Below are 16,722 nucleotides of genomic sequence, written 5' to 3' on the forward strand. Positions count from 1 at the left end.
GTGCATGTTTTATAGTTACATACAGACCCTACAGAAATGAACCACAATACCTTAAAAAAAATCATGATTTCAAAATACAGTAAATCCTTGTTTGAATGGACCCCTTTGTAATAGATTGTGGTTATAGCGGACAGACCTGTCCATGCCACCCCCGGCTGACACCGCCCCCCCAGCTGCTTCCAACCCCAGCCCTGGCTGGCAAGGTGCACCAGTGAGCCCTTCTTCATCCACCGCACGGTATGTTGGTTGGCACAGCTGTTGCTGCGGCTCACATTGTAGCCCATGGAGACAGTGCTTTCTGCAGGTTGCCGCCAGCGACAGGGTGCGCTCAGTCACTGCAACTCCTTCCCTTCAAACCAGCTGCTGCTTCTTCCTGTCAGCCCTCACTTTGTCCGCTCTCCATTCCACCGCTGCCGCCTCCTCCTCCTCCTCCCATCGCTCTCTCTGACCCCCCCCCCTCGCCTCCTCCTCCTCCCCCATCGCTCTCTCTGCCCCCCCCCCCCCGCCTCCTCCTCCTCCTCCTCCTCCCATCGCTCTCTTTCCCCCCTGCCCCTCCTCCCCTCCTCTCTTTGCCCCCGCCACCCTCCTCCTTGTCCCCCCCCCCCATACCCCTCGGATGTTTGGGGAGATATACAAGGCGAGAAGGTTCTTGATTTATAGCTTGGGGGGTATCAGTAATTGAAAAGAATGGTCGGCCTGAGGAGACACGTAGGTCATGTAGATGAAGAGAATTTTTATTAAATAGAATACAAAAATATAATTACATTTTGAATTAAATTAATTTTCTGCAGTACAGGTGCACAACCTTTTATCTGAATTTCCAAATAACGAAAACCTCCGAATAGCGACATTTTTTCAGTCCTTGAAGAAAGGTCCTTGAAAACGTTCACCGAGGGCGGCCCGCAGAGGTGACAGCGGAACCTCCGGTCGGTCCTCGAAGAAAGGGGAACTAAATCCCCATTCATAAAAGAGGTGAGAGTTATTGCGCGACATACTCCACCTTGGATGTTTGGGGTAGATATACAAGGCAAGAAGGTTCTTGATTGTATAGCTCCCCGCTCATTGGGGGTATCAGTAATTGAAAGAGAATGGTCGGACTGAGGAGACACGCAGGTCATATAGATGAAGAGAATTTTTATTAAATAGAATACAAAAATATAATTACATTTTGAATGTAATCAATTTTCTGCAGTATTTTACTTTCAACATTCACTTTCAATGAATTTCCTTCATATTAACATGGTAAATGTTGGATGTTATAGCCGTTATGTTTGGTCAATTTAAAACATTATGTTTGGTCAATTGTTTAAAGTATTCTCATTGTGATTGGCTATATACACCCTCAGTAAAGAGCTGAGAGGATGGGTTTTACATTGACGCTGTTGTGATTGTTTTAGGCTTGGGGAGAGCATTGCTGCCAATAACGCATGTAAGCAACAGAATGGTGATCACATAATGAAGAAAATTCCTGTGCAGCAGCATTCAGCAAACTTTGTAACACCAAAATGTTCAAGCGCTGCCGATGCGAACAGATCAAATATTCACGAATTGATTGATAAGTTGCAATTAGGAACAGAGGTCTGTATACACGTTGACTGGGTTTACACAATATACAATTATGATTACAATCAATGACGTGTATTTGATGGGACTAATTGCTGATTGATATTGGCATGTTTACTGGGTTCATCTCTCAGTATGCTAGAGTGCAAGAAGTGTGTATCCAATGGTTTCAACCTAATAATGCAACCCTCTCATAAACCAGGAAACAGCCTCATGAACCTTGCACACTCCTTTAATAAACCAAAAATTCCATATGTTCTTCACAATCTTGTGAACATTTGTAATAAGACTTTGTCACTTTTATTCCCAAATCTCTTGTGCTAAAAGCTGGCCTAGTTCAGCAACCTTCCATGTGAAATCTTATTGAAATCATTTATTGAAGCTGCACATCCATTATTTCTGTATCCATGCTGGCACCATCATCACCATCATCATCAACTTTAATTCAATTGTCAAACTTGATTTCCTTTATGTAAGACCATATTGACCATATAAGAACAAGGCAGATTATTTGAATGGTGTCAGATTAAGAAAAGGCGAGGTGCAACAAGACCTGGGTGTCCTTGTACATCAGTCACTGAAAGTAAACATACAGGTACAGCAGGCAGTGAAGAAAGCTAATGGCATGCTGGCCTTCATAGTGAGAGGAATTGAGTATAGGAGCAAGGAGGTCCTACTGCAGTTGTACAGGACCCTGGTAAGACTACACCTGGAGTATTGTGTGCAGTTTTGGTCTCCTAATTTGAGGACGACATTCTTGCTATTGAGGGGGTGCAGCGTAGGTTCACCAGGGATGGCAGGAGTGACATATGATGAAAGAATGGATCGACTGGGCTTATATTCACTGGAATTTAGAAGGATGAGAGGTGATCTTATGGAAACATATACGATTCTTAAGGGATTGGACAGGCTAGATGCAGGAAACATGTTTCTGATGTTGGGAGAGTCCAGAACCATAGGTCACAGTTTAAGAATAAAGGGTAGGCCATTTAGGACTGAGATGAAGAAAACCTTTTTCACCCAGTGAGTTGTGAAACTGGAATTCTCTGCCACAGAAAGTAGTGGAGGCCAATTCACTGGATGTTTTCAAAAGAGAGTTGGATATAGCTCTTAGGGCTAACGGAATCAAGGGATATGGGGGAAAAGCAGGAACGGGGTAGTGATTTTGGATGATCAGTCATGATCATCTTGAATGGCGGTACTGGCTCAAAGGGCCGAATAGCCTCCTACTGCACCTATTTTCTATGATTCTACAGGGTCTGTCCCACTTACGTGATTTTTTTCGGAGACTTACCAGCACCCGTCATAGTCACAGCAGTCGCGGGGTGACACCTGTATGGTCGTGAGTAGTCGCCCAAAGAGTCGTACCTTTTTCTGGTTGCCGCTGGATTTTCAACATGTTGAAAAATTTCGGCCACCTGCTGCGACTATAACGCAGCCGCCGAAAAAATTGCGTAAGTGGGACAGGCCCTTGAGTCCTCCCTCTGTTTATTTGTTATGTTATTCTAACATGTGAATCCTGATCACCTGTAACATTTCCCCTGTATTTTCAACTTTCTTGCTTTAATTGGATTGTTTTTGTAAAGCTGATTAAAATGACATGTAGCAACATAAATGCATCTTTTCACAGATGAAGGAACAGGTCAAGGATGTTAGGCTTTCAGATGTGATGGATGTCTATGAACAGAAGCTTTCGTCCCTTGCAGTAAGTGCCATTGAAATTACACGTAAGCTTAAAACTGGTAAAGCCAATGTGCCACAAAATGATTAAAGACATTATCATATACTGTTGTATTCATTAAGTTTAAAAAAAATTCAGAAGCAGCAAAATCATGGGATTTTTTTTTATTGCAGTTGCAATCATTTGGGGAGATTATTCCACTGGTTTTGAGTAAAACAGACTCCAGATTTCATTTACATGTAGTTCCAATTTTAAGAGAGTGTAGTTTATCTATATAAATGCGACTTAATCATTTTAATGTTTAAGAAAGAACTGCAGATGCTAGTAAAATCGAAGGTAGACACAAAATGCTGGAGAAACTCAGCGGGTGAGGCAGCATCTATGGAGAGATGTCTACCTACATTTTGTGTCTACCTAATCATTTTAATTACTGTCCTCATGTATTTATGATGTACTTCTGCAACCACCAATTTGTCTCTATACCTGATGACCATTGTAACATGAGAGTTGAGATCCTAGAAGTGGCACGGAAAGTAGAAAGGGCAGCTATTCCTTCGATGCAGAAAATGAACGTCAGTCTTTGATTCTTCCAGATGAATATTTTATACAGTCTGCTCATTGAAATGAACATGGATTACAGCATTAATTTTTATTTTGCCATTGACATTATTGATGGACATAATAATGTGAAAACTGCCAATGAGTTTGGCACTTCTGCCCTTGTGTAGAAGGCTTAGTGGCATTTCCCCTCAAAATTCATCTCATAAAACAGAAACATCATCTTTTCTGTTTATGTATTTCCACATCTTTCCTCGCTGAAGACACCTTTACCTCACAATAGTGACGGGCCTGTCCCACTTAGGCGTTTTTTGGGGCGACTACAGGCGACTGCCGCAAAATCTTCAACGTGTTGAAAATTCTCGGCGACAGTGGCGACAATTTTTGTTGTCGTAGGTGAATTCCATTAACACTAGTCCCTGGCAGTCGCATAAAGAGTCGCCTAAGAGCGTCAGCATTTTTGTAGTTTGCAATGCTGCAAACAATCTTGTTGTGAAACATGCTTCAATTTTGACAATATTTAATATGCCTCTTTGTTCAGTCCAAAGAAAATCGTTTACAAGATTTGTTGGAAGCTAAAGCACTGGCCCTAGCACAGGCTGACCGTTTGATTGCCCAGTATCGTTATCAAAGAGCCCATGCAGAGGCAGAGGTATGTTGATACGTAACTTTACCAGATACAACTTTACATTAGTTTCACTTATCGTTTGCAATTCAAGTGATAAATTTAGCAGAAAAATTAACTGAACTGTCGGATTATAACTTGTACGTTTCAACCACTAATGGATTTTAAAAGCTTTGCAGAGAAAGGTAACGTTTTTATTAGTTGTGGAGATCAAATCCATGGAATGTGTAAGACATGGTTTTCTAAAGCAATATATTGAGGAACAACTGAAGGAACGGGCTGTTTTAGATTTGGTATTGGCTCATGAGAAAGGGTTTATTAATGATCTGGAAACTAAGATGCCGTAAAAACTGGAGGTGATTTAGTTCATTCTGAGATCGTGGAATGACCAGTGACATCTAGTGGTGAGTTAGCTCGTGTTTTAAAGTGCCATGTCTAGCATATAATGTACAAGGATCTGTCCTATACATTTATACTGAACTGTTACAGTTTATAAATGATGATGTATTTGTTTTTGAGTTGTAGGCACGACAATTAGCCTCACTTCTGATGGAAGCAGAGAGAAAAAATGAAGAGCTTGATGGAGTGCTGAAGACTCAGCTGCTGGAATCTGACCGTGCCAAGGCTGATATTGAAGAGCTTTATCATCACAATTGTAAACTACAGACTGTAGCTGACGAGCACGAATCCTTGAAGATTACCTCAAAAAATCTTTCTCAAAAGTAGGTTTAGCTTATTTTTGCTGTATTGATGCTTTATTGATTCCAGCTGCGTCTGAAGAAGGGTTTCGGCCCGAAACGTCACCTATTTCCTTTGCTCCATAGATGCTCCTGCACCCGCTGAGTTTCTCCAGCATTTTTGTGTGCCTTTAAAACATTCACAGGTTTGGCATCGGAGTACATATGCAATAGTTGAGGGTTTTCTGCATGGCATAGTTACACGGGTTTGATTCCTTCATGTGAAAAGCAAAAGTTGCCTGGAAGAAAATGGAATTGAGAGGGATTTCTCCCAGGCAACTCTTGTCCATTTCCTTCCATCCTTTTTCAGAATAGCATTAATAATACATTGGGCACCAAGCAACAAAAAGGGACTTCAAACAGTGATGGGGAAAAGTTATCTGTGGGAATATATTTAATACACCTACTGTGAGAAAAGTTAGGTATTCCTGAGAACAATTGTATCTGTAACTATTCATAGTCTGCATATTTTTGATCAGTTAATCATTAATTCAAAAATATTTTCCTTCCAGTCTTGATAATGTTGAAAGGCAATTTAAAGAACTTCAGATTGAATATAAATCATTGGGCAAGCAATGTGAATTGTTCAAAAAGCAAGTTGACTCACTTAAGCAACAGAATGACAGGTAAGCCCATCTTAGGATGTGTGTTTAGACATGGTATTCATACATCCTGATGTCATGTTTGTCAGATGGAGGAAATACAGCAACATGTCTTGTCTTTTCTGTTTTGGATCACAGGTGCCATGCTCAATTCGCGGAATTGGAATCACAGAAAAATGAGATGTGCATCCAGTTACAGGAAAAGGACAATAAATTATTGGGTTGGATATACATTTCATTTTATATATTTTTTATAAAGGTTTATTTGGGGGAAAACTGTTGACAATTAGCATGAAAGCTACCTTTAATTTTTTTCTAATTTTAGATTTAAAAAATATATGCCATAGAATATCAGGCACAACGCTGGATGTTTAGAGTTTTATTTCTTGCAGAAATATGCCTTGCATCTTTTCTTCCGCATTTTTTATCCTTCACCTCATGTGACTCTTTCACGTTTGAGAAGTTATTCCTATTATGGGATGGTATGGAGGTTTGGAACCATATAGCAAGTGGATTGTTAGAATAACAATCGAAATTGGGTAAAAAAAAAACAATTTGATCTACGAAATATAAATAGTGTTCTCCTTTGCATACAAAAACATGGAACAAACAGCACATCCTCAAGAATCTCGCAGTTCAATTCATTATACAGATAAAAAGTACCTAGATGCATAATGCATAGGTACACTCATGTAATTTGCAGATTAAGTATAGTTCATGTGCCCCCAGATCTTATACCATCTCAATGTTAATATATTTTTATAAAACAAATGTTAGATCAAGAAGAAATTCTTATGAGGATGATTTCTCTATGAAACATGAGCGACAAAGGCAGCTTTTAATTTTTTTTCAATTGCTTCTGTAAGTTGTTTGAATTCTTGTGCGGGAGCAAGTTTTGTCCTGGATACGTTCCATCTGCCCCATATTCTATAAGATTCTTGACAGAAGGAATTACTGGAACACACTGTTCTTCATTTGTATCCTGTGTTTTTACAGTGATTTGACTACCAGCAGATGGTAATTGGAATGATTGAATTAAAAGGTCTGGGTCTTTTAACAAGGGGAAGATGTACAGAAAATTATGATAAAAAAACCACATGCAAAATTACAGATGTCATTGCCATGTCTGAAATGGGAGATTGATATTTCAGACATTTCCAGAGTTTTGCTAAAAACCACTATGACGAACTGGAAGGTTGAAGGGCTGGCAATTTTCTGACCTGGTGAAACTGAAACTATTGCTGAAACGTAACGCAGTAAAGCAGTGGACAAGATATCCAATGCAAAAGAACATGCTTGGTTATAACGTGATGATTATTCCCTCTGTGTGCCGGTCTTAAACTGTCTTATAATGACTTGCAGATTTACAACAAAGGTCCCAGGCACAACACGAAAAAATAAAAACAATGGAGAAGGAGAAAGAGGACATGGAAGAAGCTATTAGTGCTCTCCAAAGGGAGCTTAGCAAGATCGAGTTAGCACGGAAAGAACTCAGCATTAAGGTACACAATCCGCTGCCTATTTGAACAGTATTGTTAATCAGTCTTCCCAGGATACTCAGTGTGTGAAGACTGTGATATGCAATATTGCTGCTGAATATTCTGTTAAATAGCTGCAGAGAGTAAACTGATTATGAGAGTTGTAATTCTGATTACGAGAGAGCAGTGAGCACTCCAGCTTGAGAGAATATCTCTTAATGCTTGGAATAGAAATCGTAACTTCATAAACAGTTCAAAAATTGCCCGACCCTTTAGACAATAGACAATAGGTGCAGGAATAGACCATTCGGCCCTTCAAGCCTGCACCGCCATTCACTGTGATCATGGCTGATCATCCACAATCAGTACCCCTTTCCTGCCTTCTCCCCATATCCCTTGACTCCGCTGCCTTTAAGAGCTCTATCTAACTCTCTTTTGAAAGCATCCAGAGAATTAGCCTCCACTGCATTCTGAGGCAGAGAATTCCACAGATTCACAACTCTCTGGGTGAAAACGTTTTCCCTCATCTCCGTTCTAATTGGCCTACCCCTTCGTCTTAAACTGTAGCCTTTGGTTCTGGACTCCCCCAACATCTGGAACATGTTTCCTGCCTCTAGCGTGTCCAAACCCTCAATAATGTTACATGTTTCACTAAGATATCCTCTCATCCTTCTAAATTCCACAGTATACAAGCTCAGTCACTCCATTCTTTCAACAAATGACAGTTTGGGATTTGTCAGAAGATAAAGAAAATGTCCTATACACAGCTTGGAATTTTCTATACTTTCTATTTCTATTCTATTCTATTAATTAAACTGCTCTATGTTAGTTTTATAATAAGAAACACTCTTTGGTTGATGATAGAATTTATGTTCAGTGATATGTAAATGATTGGGCAGAACTAAGTCAAAAAAATCATTTGCAATTTGTGTACAGGCTTCTCATTGCAACCAAAGTAGAACGAAATGTAGCTTTGGGTGAATGTATTCATGTGATTTAATTCTGCCTCATGTATCTACTTTATCTGTTCATAGTTGTCATCCTTCGAAGTACAGAAATCGCAGCTGGAGGCCCGGTTACAACAACAGGAAGCCTTGGTCCAAGCACAGCAGGAGGAACTCAGCAAACATTCCCAGATGATAGCAATGATTCATAGCTTGAGTAGCAGTAAATTGCCATCGAACACTGTCAATCTCAGTCTGTAGTCTTGCTGCTTTCTGGCATTTTAATGTGAACAGAAATGGGGCTGAGATCAACTGTTACCTTTAAGTCTCTGTGGCTGGAAGATGACATGTTCATACTATGGGATTAAATTTTAACAAAATTTTAAGCCATTAAATATGAACAGCATTTAAAGTGCTGGCTTTGGAAGCAAGTATTTGATGTTGCTTGAATCACACTGCTCTGGGCCCTTATTACGTGTAGAAATACTGACGTTGCAGGCTGGAGATTTGGTGTAGTCACATTTAGGCTTGAACGCATTTTTGTTCATGATATAGTAAAATACTGCGAATAACCAAACATTTCAGTAGTGTGTATATATTGAGGAGGTGTCCTTTAGATTTGGACAATAGTTCTTTCAAACTTGGAACAAGTCTGTACCTAGTGATAGAGTAGTGGAATTTTACTGATATATTAATACTTGATATAGGTCAACCATTAAATCCTGCCCTGGATTCTAATATCCAAACCCAGTTACAATTATCCTTTATTAATTCTACATTTGATTTTATTGCAGTATTTAAGATGAGTAAATTCATCTTAATCGTGATGTTCATCGGCTCGTGCGCAAAGATATTAGTTAGAAGTTATTTTTAAACTTCTTACAACGATGTCTGACAGCTTGTAAAATAAAAACCAGTCCACTGATTTAAAATTTAAACTAAACAATGTATTCAACTAATTACATTGCAAAAAAAATGACCATGTGCACCTCTCACTAATTCGACTCATTTTCACATTGGTAAAGAGTTTTGACACTATTTTGAATCGAGTGCTTGTTTTATTCTGACATTTTTAGTTAGCTGGCACATCCAAACATTCAATGTACATCTTTCTTTCATCCTGTTGACAAAATAAACCTTTTAAATACAAATATGTTTTAAAATAGTGCAACTATAGTTTATACAATATGTAAGTCGACAAATATTTTGTTTCTTGCACAAAATATCAATGTTTTAAACTTTGTGTAAAATTACTATTAATAAATTGCGAATGGATTGTTCATTCCTCCTGTTGGCATGGCTTTTAAAACATTGGCCAGAGAGCCCTCCCTGCCTAAAGATGGGGTCATTAACTGGGAGGGGTGCTCCCAATTCAACTATTTAGAGACTGTTGAAATTTAACATATGGTGGACAAATAACGCGACAAATTAAGTACCATTAACCAAGAAAGCAGACGATCTCGGCTTTAAAAATATCCATCGACGGGCTCCACCACGTTTGTGGCAATGAATTCTACAGATTTATCGTCCTCTGGCTAAGAAAATTCCTCCTCTTCTCCATTCTAAAGATACGTCCTTTTGCTCTGAGGCTGTGCTCTCTGATCCTGGACTCTCCCACTAATTACTTGTTGATTAAGACCAAGTCTGGGTGGCTGCACTTCAAAATCAGTATCGGTAAAGTAGGCCATCCAATCCTGTTGTGAAGTGAGATCCTCCCCAAATGTGACTACTTATCTCAGTCTGGGTAACTGATCGAACTGCTGGGTGATTCAGATAGATGGTCATTTAGCATGATGGCACTGTTCCAGTGGATCAGGAAGTTACTCGGGCTGAAATAATCCTTGTTGCTGGAAATGGAGTTCAGAAGCACATGTAGGAGATAAAACCCGGTACTTGACTCCAGTATAAATATAAATGGAAAGACACTGTCCACACCACATTTGTTCCAGGTTTGGCAATGTTATGATTGTAACGGCTTCTGTTGCAAAATGTCTGAGCTAATGCCTCTGAGAATTTTAACACCAGTTTATGATTGGAATACAGATGATCAGCAAAGCCACCATTGCCAAGGCGGCAAAAAGTCCATAATGCGTGCGTTTGTGACTTTCCTCAACTGCCGGGTCTGAAATTTGAACAAAAGATAGATCAGAGAATTAGCACAGATCAGAGAATTTACATAAATAGATCCAACAATAGTAGAGAATTTAAATTTATAAAAAAAACCTCTGGAATTCAAGAATAAATGCAGCAAAACTACAAATGACTGAGTGTTCCCTCAATACAAAACTTGGGCAGTTCGTGTTCCATCTTTTCAATTATTATTATTTTTTAATACACAGAAGATGGTTAGTTTTTCCTCAATAAATGGTTTTGAAATACAAAAATATAAGCTGAGAATGTTATTAAATGAAAGGCCATTATTGCCTGATGGAAGAACACAAGAAGTTTTCGTTACCATTTACAATAATTTAATACCATCCATTCACCCAGTGAAAAAGACTGCAAACTGATGTTAGTTTTTATGGATCTCCATTTGAACGACAGTCTCCAAATGTTCTCCCTTGTCTTAGTGGGAATAAAGGAAAGCTTTATTCAGTGATAATTAAAGTAAATAATTAAATTGAATCACCTTTGCATTGAAGATTGCTGAAGTGAATCTTCACTAACCAGGGGGAGATCTGTGGGATAATAAGGAAGTGGTTGCAAAGGGCCGGTCTAGCCAGGTTTGGTGGCCACCAGCTATAAATGTGAATCTCACCTGGACCCTTCACATCCCACTCCTGGAAGGGAAATGCAGACGTGGGAAGTGATAGGGGGTGATATGGTTGAGCCAGAGTGGATGAGGAGCAAAGGATCCGGAGCGGATCAGGAGTGAGAGCGATCTGGAGTGAGGGAACACACAAAATGCTGGAATAACTCAGCTGGACAGGCAGCATCTCTGGAGAGAAGGAATTGGAGAAGGAATTCAGACTTCAGAAGGGTTTCGACCCAAATCGTCAACCCATTCCTTCTCTCCAAAGATGCTGCCTGTCCCGCTGAGTTACTGCAGCATTTTGTGTTTACCTTCGATTTAAACCAGTACCTGCAGTTCTCTCCTGCGGTGGAAGATTGCAACCTCCACATGGTCCGCCCTGTTTCAACCCAGCGTTCACAATCAAATAAGAACAAGTTGTCCTACAACATTAGGCTGCGCATGCCATACGCAAGAAGAAGACGTTCTTTCCTACACACAGAGTGAGAGTGGATCGGGAGCTGGGATGAATCAGCAGTTATGGTGGATGATATGATATGCCATTTATTGTCACTATACATGTACAGTGAAACTGAAAGCTGCTCGTACTCAGTGCATACATACAATTTAGCACAAAAAACAAGAAACAGAAAAACAAAAAACAGAAGGGAGAAGGGGGGGGAATAGGTGCACAATTTCTGCGGCGCTACATACATATATACATGTATACAGATGGAAGTCCGTGGTGTTGGGCAGTGAAGTCAGTGCATGTGTGAATTAGAATTAAGAGTAGTTATAATTCTCGGAAAGCAACTATTTCTGAGTCTATTTGTCCTGGATTTGATGCACCTATAGCGCCTTCCAGAGGGCAGCAGGTCGAACAGTCCAAACGCAGGATGGGAGCTGTCTTTGATTATCTTCTTTGCCCTGCTAAGGCAGCGGGAGGTGTAGCAATAGTAAGAGCAATAGTAGATCAGGAGCCAGAATGGTTCAGGAGAGGGGGTGGATCAGATATATTTTATGCTTCCCAGATTGTACCCAATTTCACTGTCGTCAACATAGCTGAGTATTCTGGAGCAGTGCTTGTTTTGTAGACAAGTAGGGGCACATATCAATTACAAATTGAGCTACATTTGTCAACAAATTTTTTCCATCAATATAATCCCCTCATCTGTTTTTATTTTGTGACCCATTAATTTCTAATTTAGAGTCACAGTCATACAACACTGAAGAGGCCCTTTGGCCCAACTCGTTCATGCTGACCATGATGCCCCATCTAAGCTCGTCCAATTTGCCCACTTTTGGCCCATATCCCTCTAAACCCTTCCTGTGTCTGTAAAATTAAGAACTAAAAAACTATAATATCAACACTGTTACAAATTCAAACGCTAAGAATGTGGCTATCTGGCTTTTACCTGTTCCCTGGGGTCAGTTTGGTGTACCAATGTGTACTGACACAGAAACACTTCTGTTCTGGAGGATGAGCAGCAAAGACTCAACCACCCACTAGCACAACTGTTCAGGACGAACTTCTACCCTCTGTAGTTTAGTTTGGAGATAGGGCTGGAAAACAGGCCCTTCGGCCCATCGAATCCACCCATACACCAGCACTATCCTACACATGGATAGCCGCACGGAGTACCTGGAGAAGTCCCACAGGAAAATGTGCAAACTCCGTACAGGCAGCACCCGAGACCAGAATCGAACCTGGGTCTGTGGCGTTGTGAGGCAGCAGCTCTACCGCTGCGCCACTGTGCCGCCCTTATTTCTCACGTTTTATCATATCGTTACGTTTAGTTCAACTAAACTTGAAGTGTTGAGAATGAAGCACACAGACATGTTGACGGCCTACCTATTTGTAGTACGTAGGTGAATATTTGCAACACATCTCGGGTCCTGATTTCACAGATATATTCTCCAGCATCCTCCTTCATTGCACGGCCCAGTTGAAGTGTGGAAGAGTTCTTGGTGTTTATCACTTCCATTCGCTCCTTCTTGCAACCTGAACTCTCACTGGCATTCTGCGGCGTTGATTCACACATTACTGCCAAGGAAGAGGTTGGTGAGTTCCTAAACCTCCATATAATTGTCAAATCTTGATCATTGTTAGGGGGATATTGGCAATGAATGGCGGCAGGATGAGTCTCATTTTCTTTCAATGTGCCTTCAAAAAAATTAAACAAAAACATGTAATGTTTTACACGAAACACAGTGAACTCTTTGACGTGAGATCTCACAAGGACACAAAGTGGTGGAGTGACTCAGCGGGTTAGGCAGCATCGATGGAGAACAGGGATAGGTCAGTTTTCGGGGAGGGAACATTCTTTAGATTCTGTTCTTTCCCCAATGATGCTGAGTTATTCCAGCGCTTTGGGTCCTTTTGTTTATTAACCAGCATCTGCAGTTCCTCGTTTCCAATACTTGGAATGGAATAGTATCTCTTTGTTTTCCTGAGTTGTGGAAGGGTGTGGTACCACTTTGGGTGCTGGTGCATGTACATATAACAAAGGCAGTGATTGTTTAACACCCAGGAAGAGAGGGCAGCTAGCCTGGATTACAAAACAGGGAAAATCCACCACTTTTATCCACACATTATATGGTGTACTGAAATGTCCGACACATTCAAAATCATTTATACCATCTGCCAGGACCCGAGGGGCCTGAGCTACAGGGAGAGGTTGGGCAGGCGAGGACTTTATTCCATGGAGCACAGGTGACTGAAGGGTGTTCTTATAGAGGTGTAAAAAAACCTGAGGTGAATAGATGGGATAAATGCAGAGTGTTTCACCCAAAGGAGGGTACTCAAGAACACGAGGACCTGGGTTTAAGGTGAGAGGGGAACGATTTAATAGGAACCTGAGGGGCAACCTTTTCACACACAGGTTGATGGGTATATGGAACGAGCTGCCAGAGGAGGTAGTTGAGGCAGGTACTATAACAACATTTAAAAGACATGGATAGGAAATGTTTAGAGGGATAAGGGCCAAATGGGGGCTGGTGGGACTAGTGTAGACGGCTTTTCTTGGTCAGCATGGACAAGTTGGGCCTAAGGGCCTTTTCCCGTGTTGTATCAGTCTCAGAAGGGTTGGAGAAATGAACATAGACACCAGGAACCACAGATGTTGGTTTACAAAAATAGACACAAAATGCTCAGCAGGTCAGGCAGCAGCATCTCTGGGGAACATGGATCGGTGACATTTTGGGTCTGAAGAAGTGACCTGAATTTTCTGGTGAAATTCCAACGTTGCAGACATGTTGTGGGGAAGTGTGGACAGAGAACTGCTGCCATTTTATATCAAATTCTGGCCCAAATCACTTCATGTTATGAGTTTGCATGATACTCCAGTCAGCAATGTAATGGACATCACCCTGCAGGAAATGATAGGCATCAAAATAATCCAGGGGCCAGATCCAGCTCTGTTAAGGTTTTCTGTCGTAAAATGATCAAACAACAGGAATAAGTGAATCTGGGAACTTGAGAACAAGTCTATTGGCATGTGTACAAAGGAACTGTAGATGCTGGTTTAAACCCGAAGGTAGACACAAAATGCCGGAGTAACTCAGTGGGACAGGCAGCATCTCTGGAGAGAAGGAATGGGTGACGTTTCGTGTCGAGACCCTTCTCAGACTGATGTCAGGGGAGTGGGCGGGACACAGATAGAATGTAGTCGGAGACAGTAAGACTGGTGGGAGAACTGGGAATGGGGAGGGGATGGAGAGAGAGGGAAAGCAAGGGCTATTTGAAGTTAGAGAAGTCAATGTTCATACCGCTGGGGTGTAAGCTGCCCAAGCGAAATATGAGGTGCTGTTCCTCCAATTTGCACTGGGCCTCACTCTGACAATCGAGGAGGCCCAGGACAGAAGGGCCAGATTGGGAATGGGAGGGGGAGTTCAAGTACTGAGCCACCGGGAGATCAGGTAGGTTAAGGCGGACTGAGCGGAGGTGTTCACTGAAACGATCGCCGAGCCTGCGCTTGGTCTCACCGATGTACAGGATTTGACACCAGGAACAGTGGATACAGTAGATGAGGTTGGAGAAGGTGCAAGTGAACCTCTGCCTCACCTGGGAAGACTGTCGGGATCCTTGGACAGACATCTTGGCAACATCACTTAATTTGACAGGAGTTTGAATGACACAAACTGCTACAGTTGCAAGCACAGTGTACAGTATATCCAGTATCACCTTATATCCAGTTAAACATGATCACAGACTGGAAGAAAACATGGCCAGGTCTCCTGTAATTTATTCTTTATCATTACCTTGCATTTTCCAGGATGCAGTCCATGACTTTTGCAATCGTTCATTCCTTATGGTGCACTCGTACATTGTCCTTGACGTATAATCTGTCTTCAGAATGCTCTCCATGTTGTAAAGACCTCGCGAGTCATTAGTGTTACTTGATGTTGCATTGTTAGTGAGGTCGATCCCATTCTCATCTCGCCATGTTATTAACGGCTGTGGATAAGCACCAGTCACACCACAGGAGATGTTGACCTCAGCACTCAGTGTGTTTGGGGGCAAAAGTGTCAGGTTCTTACTGTCACCTGGAAGGAAGCAAGAACCCAGTGAAACCTTAGACAATGGAGCTGTGTCTAGATACACAGACGGCAATCAACATTTGGAGATAACAAGCTGCCAGTTCACTTTCATCTCCTTTAGTTTAGATTAGTTCAGTTCAGCTTAGTTTAGTTTAGCTTAGTTTAGTTTAGTTTAGAGATACAGCATTGAAGCAGTTCCTTCGGCCCACCAGTTCTATGCTATCCCACTTTCCCATCCACTCTACACACTGGGGGCAACTTACAGAGGGCCAATGAACGTACAAACCCGCACGTCTTTGGGATGTGGGAGGAAACCGGAGCACCCGGGGGAAACCCACACGGTGACACGGAGAACGTGCAAACTCCACATGGAGAGCACCTGAGGTCAGGATAGAAACCGGGTCTCTGGCGCTGTGAGGCAGCAGCTCTACCAGCTGCGCCACTGGGCCTTATCTCTCCAACCTAAACATATATAAATGAATCCACGCACTTGCTTCACAAGTGTATGTGTTGGTACACAAGACTGAGTCAGAGACGAAGTTAGGAGAGAGATAGCTCAAAATGGAGTCAGAACAATAGATTTCAAGGAGATTTAAAAATGCAAAACATAAGGTGGTCAGGGAGAGTAAATATTACTTCATTTCTCATTTAAGGTGTGATTGGCCCGTTTAGGTTTATGCATGCTATCAGAACAGATCAAATATACCATACAATCAGTGTGTAGGAAGGACCTGCTGGTTTAAACCAAAGATAGACACAAAAAGCTGGAATAATTCAGCGGGACAGGCAGCATCTCTGGAGAGAAGGAATGGGTGACGTTTTGGGTCGAGACCTTTCTTCAGACTGGTTAGGGAAAAGGGAAACAAGAGATATAGACGGTGATGTGGAGAGATAAAGAACAATGAATGAAAGATATGCAATAGAGTAACGATGGTAAAGGAAACAGGCCATCGTTTGCTGTTTCTTGGGTCAAAACCAGAAGCTAGTGCGGCTTGGTGGGGGAGGGATAGAGAGAGAGGGGAATGCCAGGGTTACTTGAAGTGAGAGAAATCAACATCCATACCACTGGGCTGTAAGCTGGCCAAGCGAAATATGAGATGCTGTTCCTCCAATTTGTGTTTAGCCCTCACTCTGACAATGGAGGAGATCGAGGACCGAGGACAGAAAGTGTCCAGTAACCGGGAGATCAGGTTGGTTCAGGCGGGCTGAGCAAAGGTGTTCCGCAAAATGATCGCCCAGTCTGCGTTTGGTCTCGCCGATGTAC

The 16,722-nt window shown here is 41.6% G+C and overlaps 1 protein-coding gene across 1 annotated transcript in view; it reads left to right on the plus strand.

Annotated features, from left to right (window-relative positions):
* The window catches only part of cip2a (cellular inhibitor of PP2A), a 44,783-nt gene extending 35,315 nt beyond the window's left edge, over nucleotides 1-9,468 (plus strand). The window contains exons 15-22 of the mRNA XM_055644351.1: nucleotides 1,398-1,578; nucleotides 3,194-3,268; nucleotides 4,344-4,454; nucleotides 4,953-5,149; nucleotides 5,677-5,790; nucleotides 5,905-5,987; nucleotides 7,129-7,268; nucleotides 8,279-9,468. Of these exons, the coding sequence (XP_055500326.1) occupies nucleotides 1,398-1,578; nucleotides 3,194-3,268; nucleotides 4,344-4,454; nucleotides 4,953-5,149; nucleotides 5,677-5,790; nucleotides 5,905-5,987; nucleotides 7,129-7,268; nucleotides 8,279-8,449 (1,072 nt within the window). The 3' untranslated portion in view covers nucleotides 8,450-9,468. The remainder of the gene's footprint in view (nucleotides 1-1,397; nucleotides 1,579-3,193; nucleotides 3,269-4,343; nucleotides 4,455-4,952; nucleotides 5,150-5,676; nucleotides 5,791-5,904; nucleotides 5,988-7,128; nucleotides 7,269-8,278) is intronic.
* The last annotated feature ends 7,254 nt before the right edge of the window (nucleotides 9,469-16,722 follow it).

This window comes from Leucoraja erinacea, chromosome 13 (genome assembly GCF_028641065.1).
Source record: "Leucoraja erinacea ecotype New England chromosome 13, Leri_hhj_1, whole genome shotgun sequence".
Lineage (NCBI taxonomy): Eukaryota > Metazoa > Chordata > Chondrichthyes > Rajiformes > Rajidae > Leucoraja > Leucoraja erinaceus.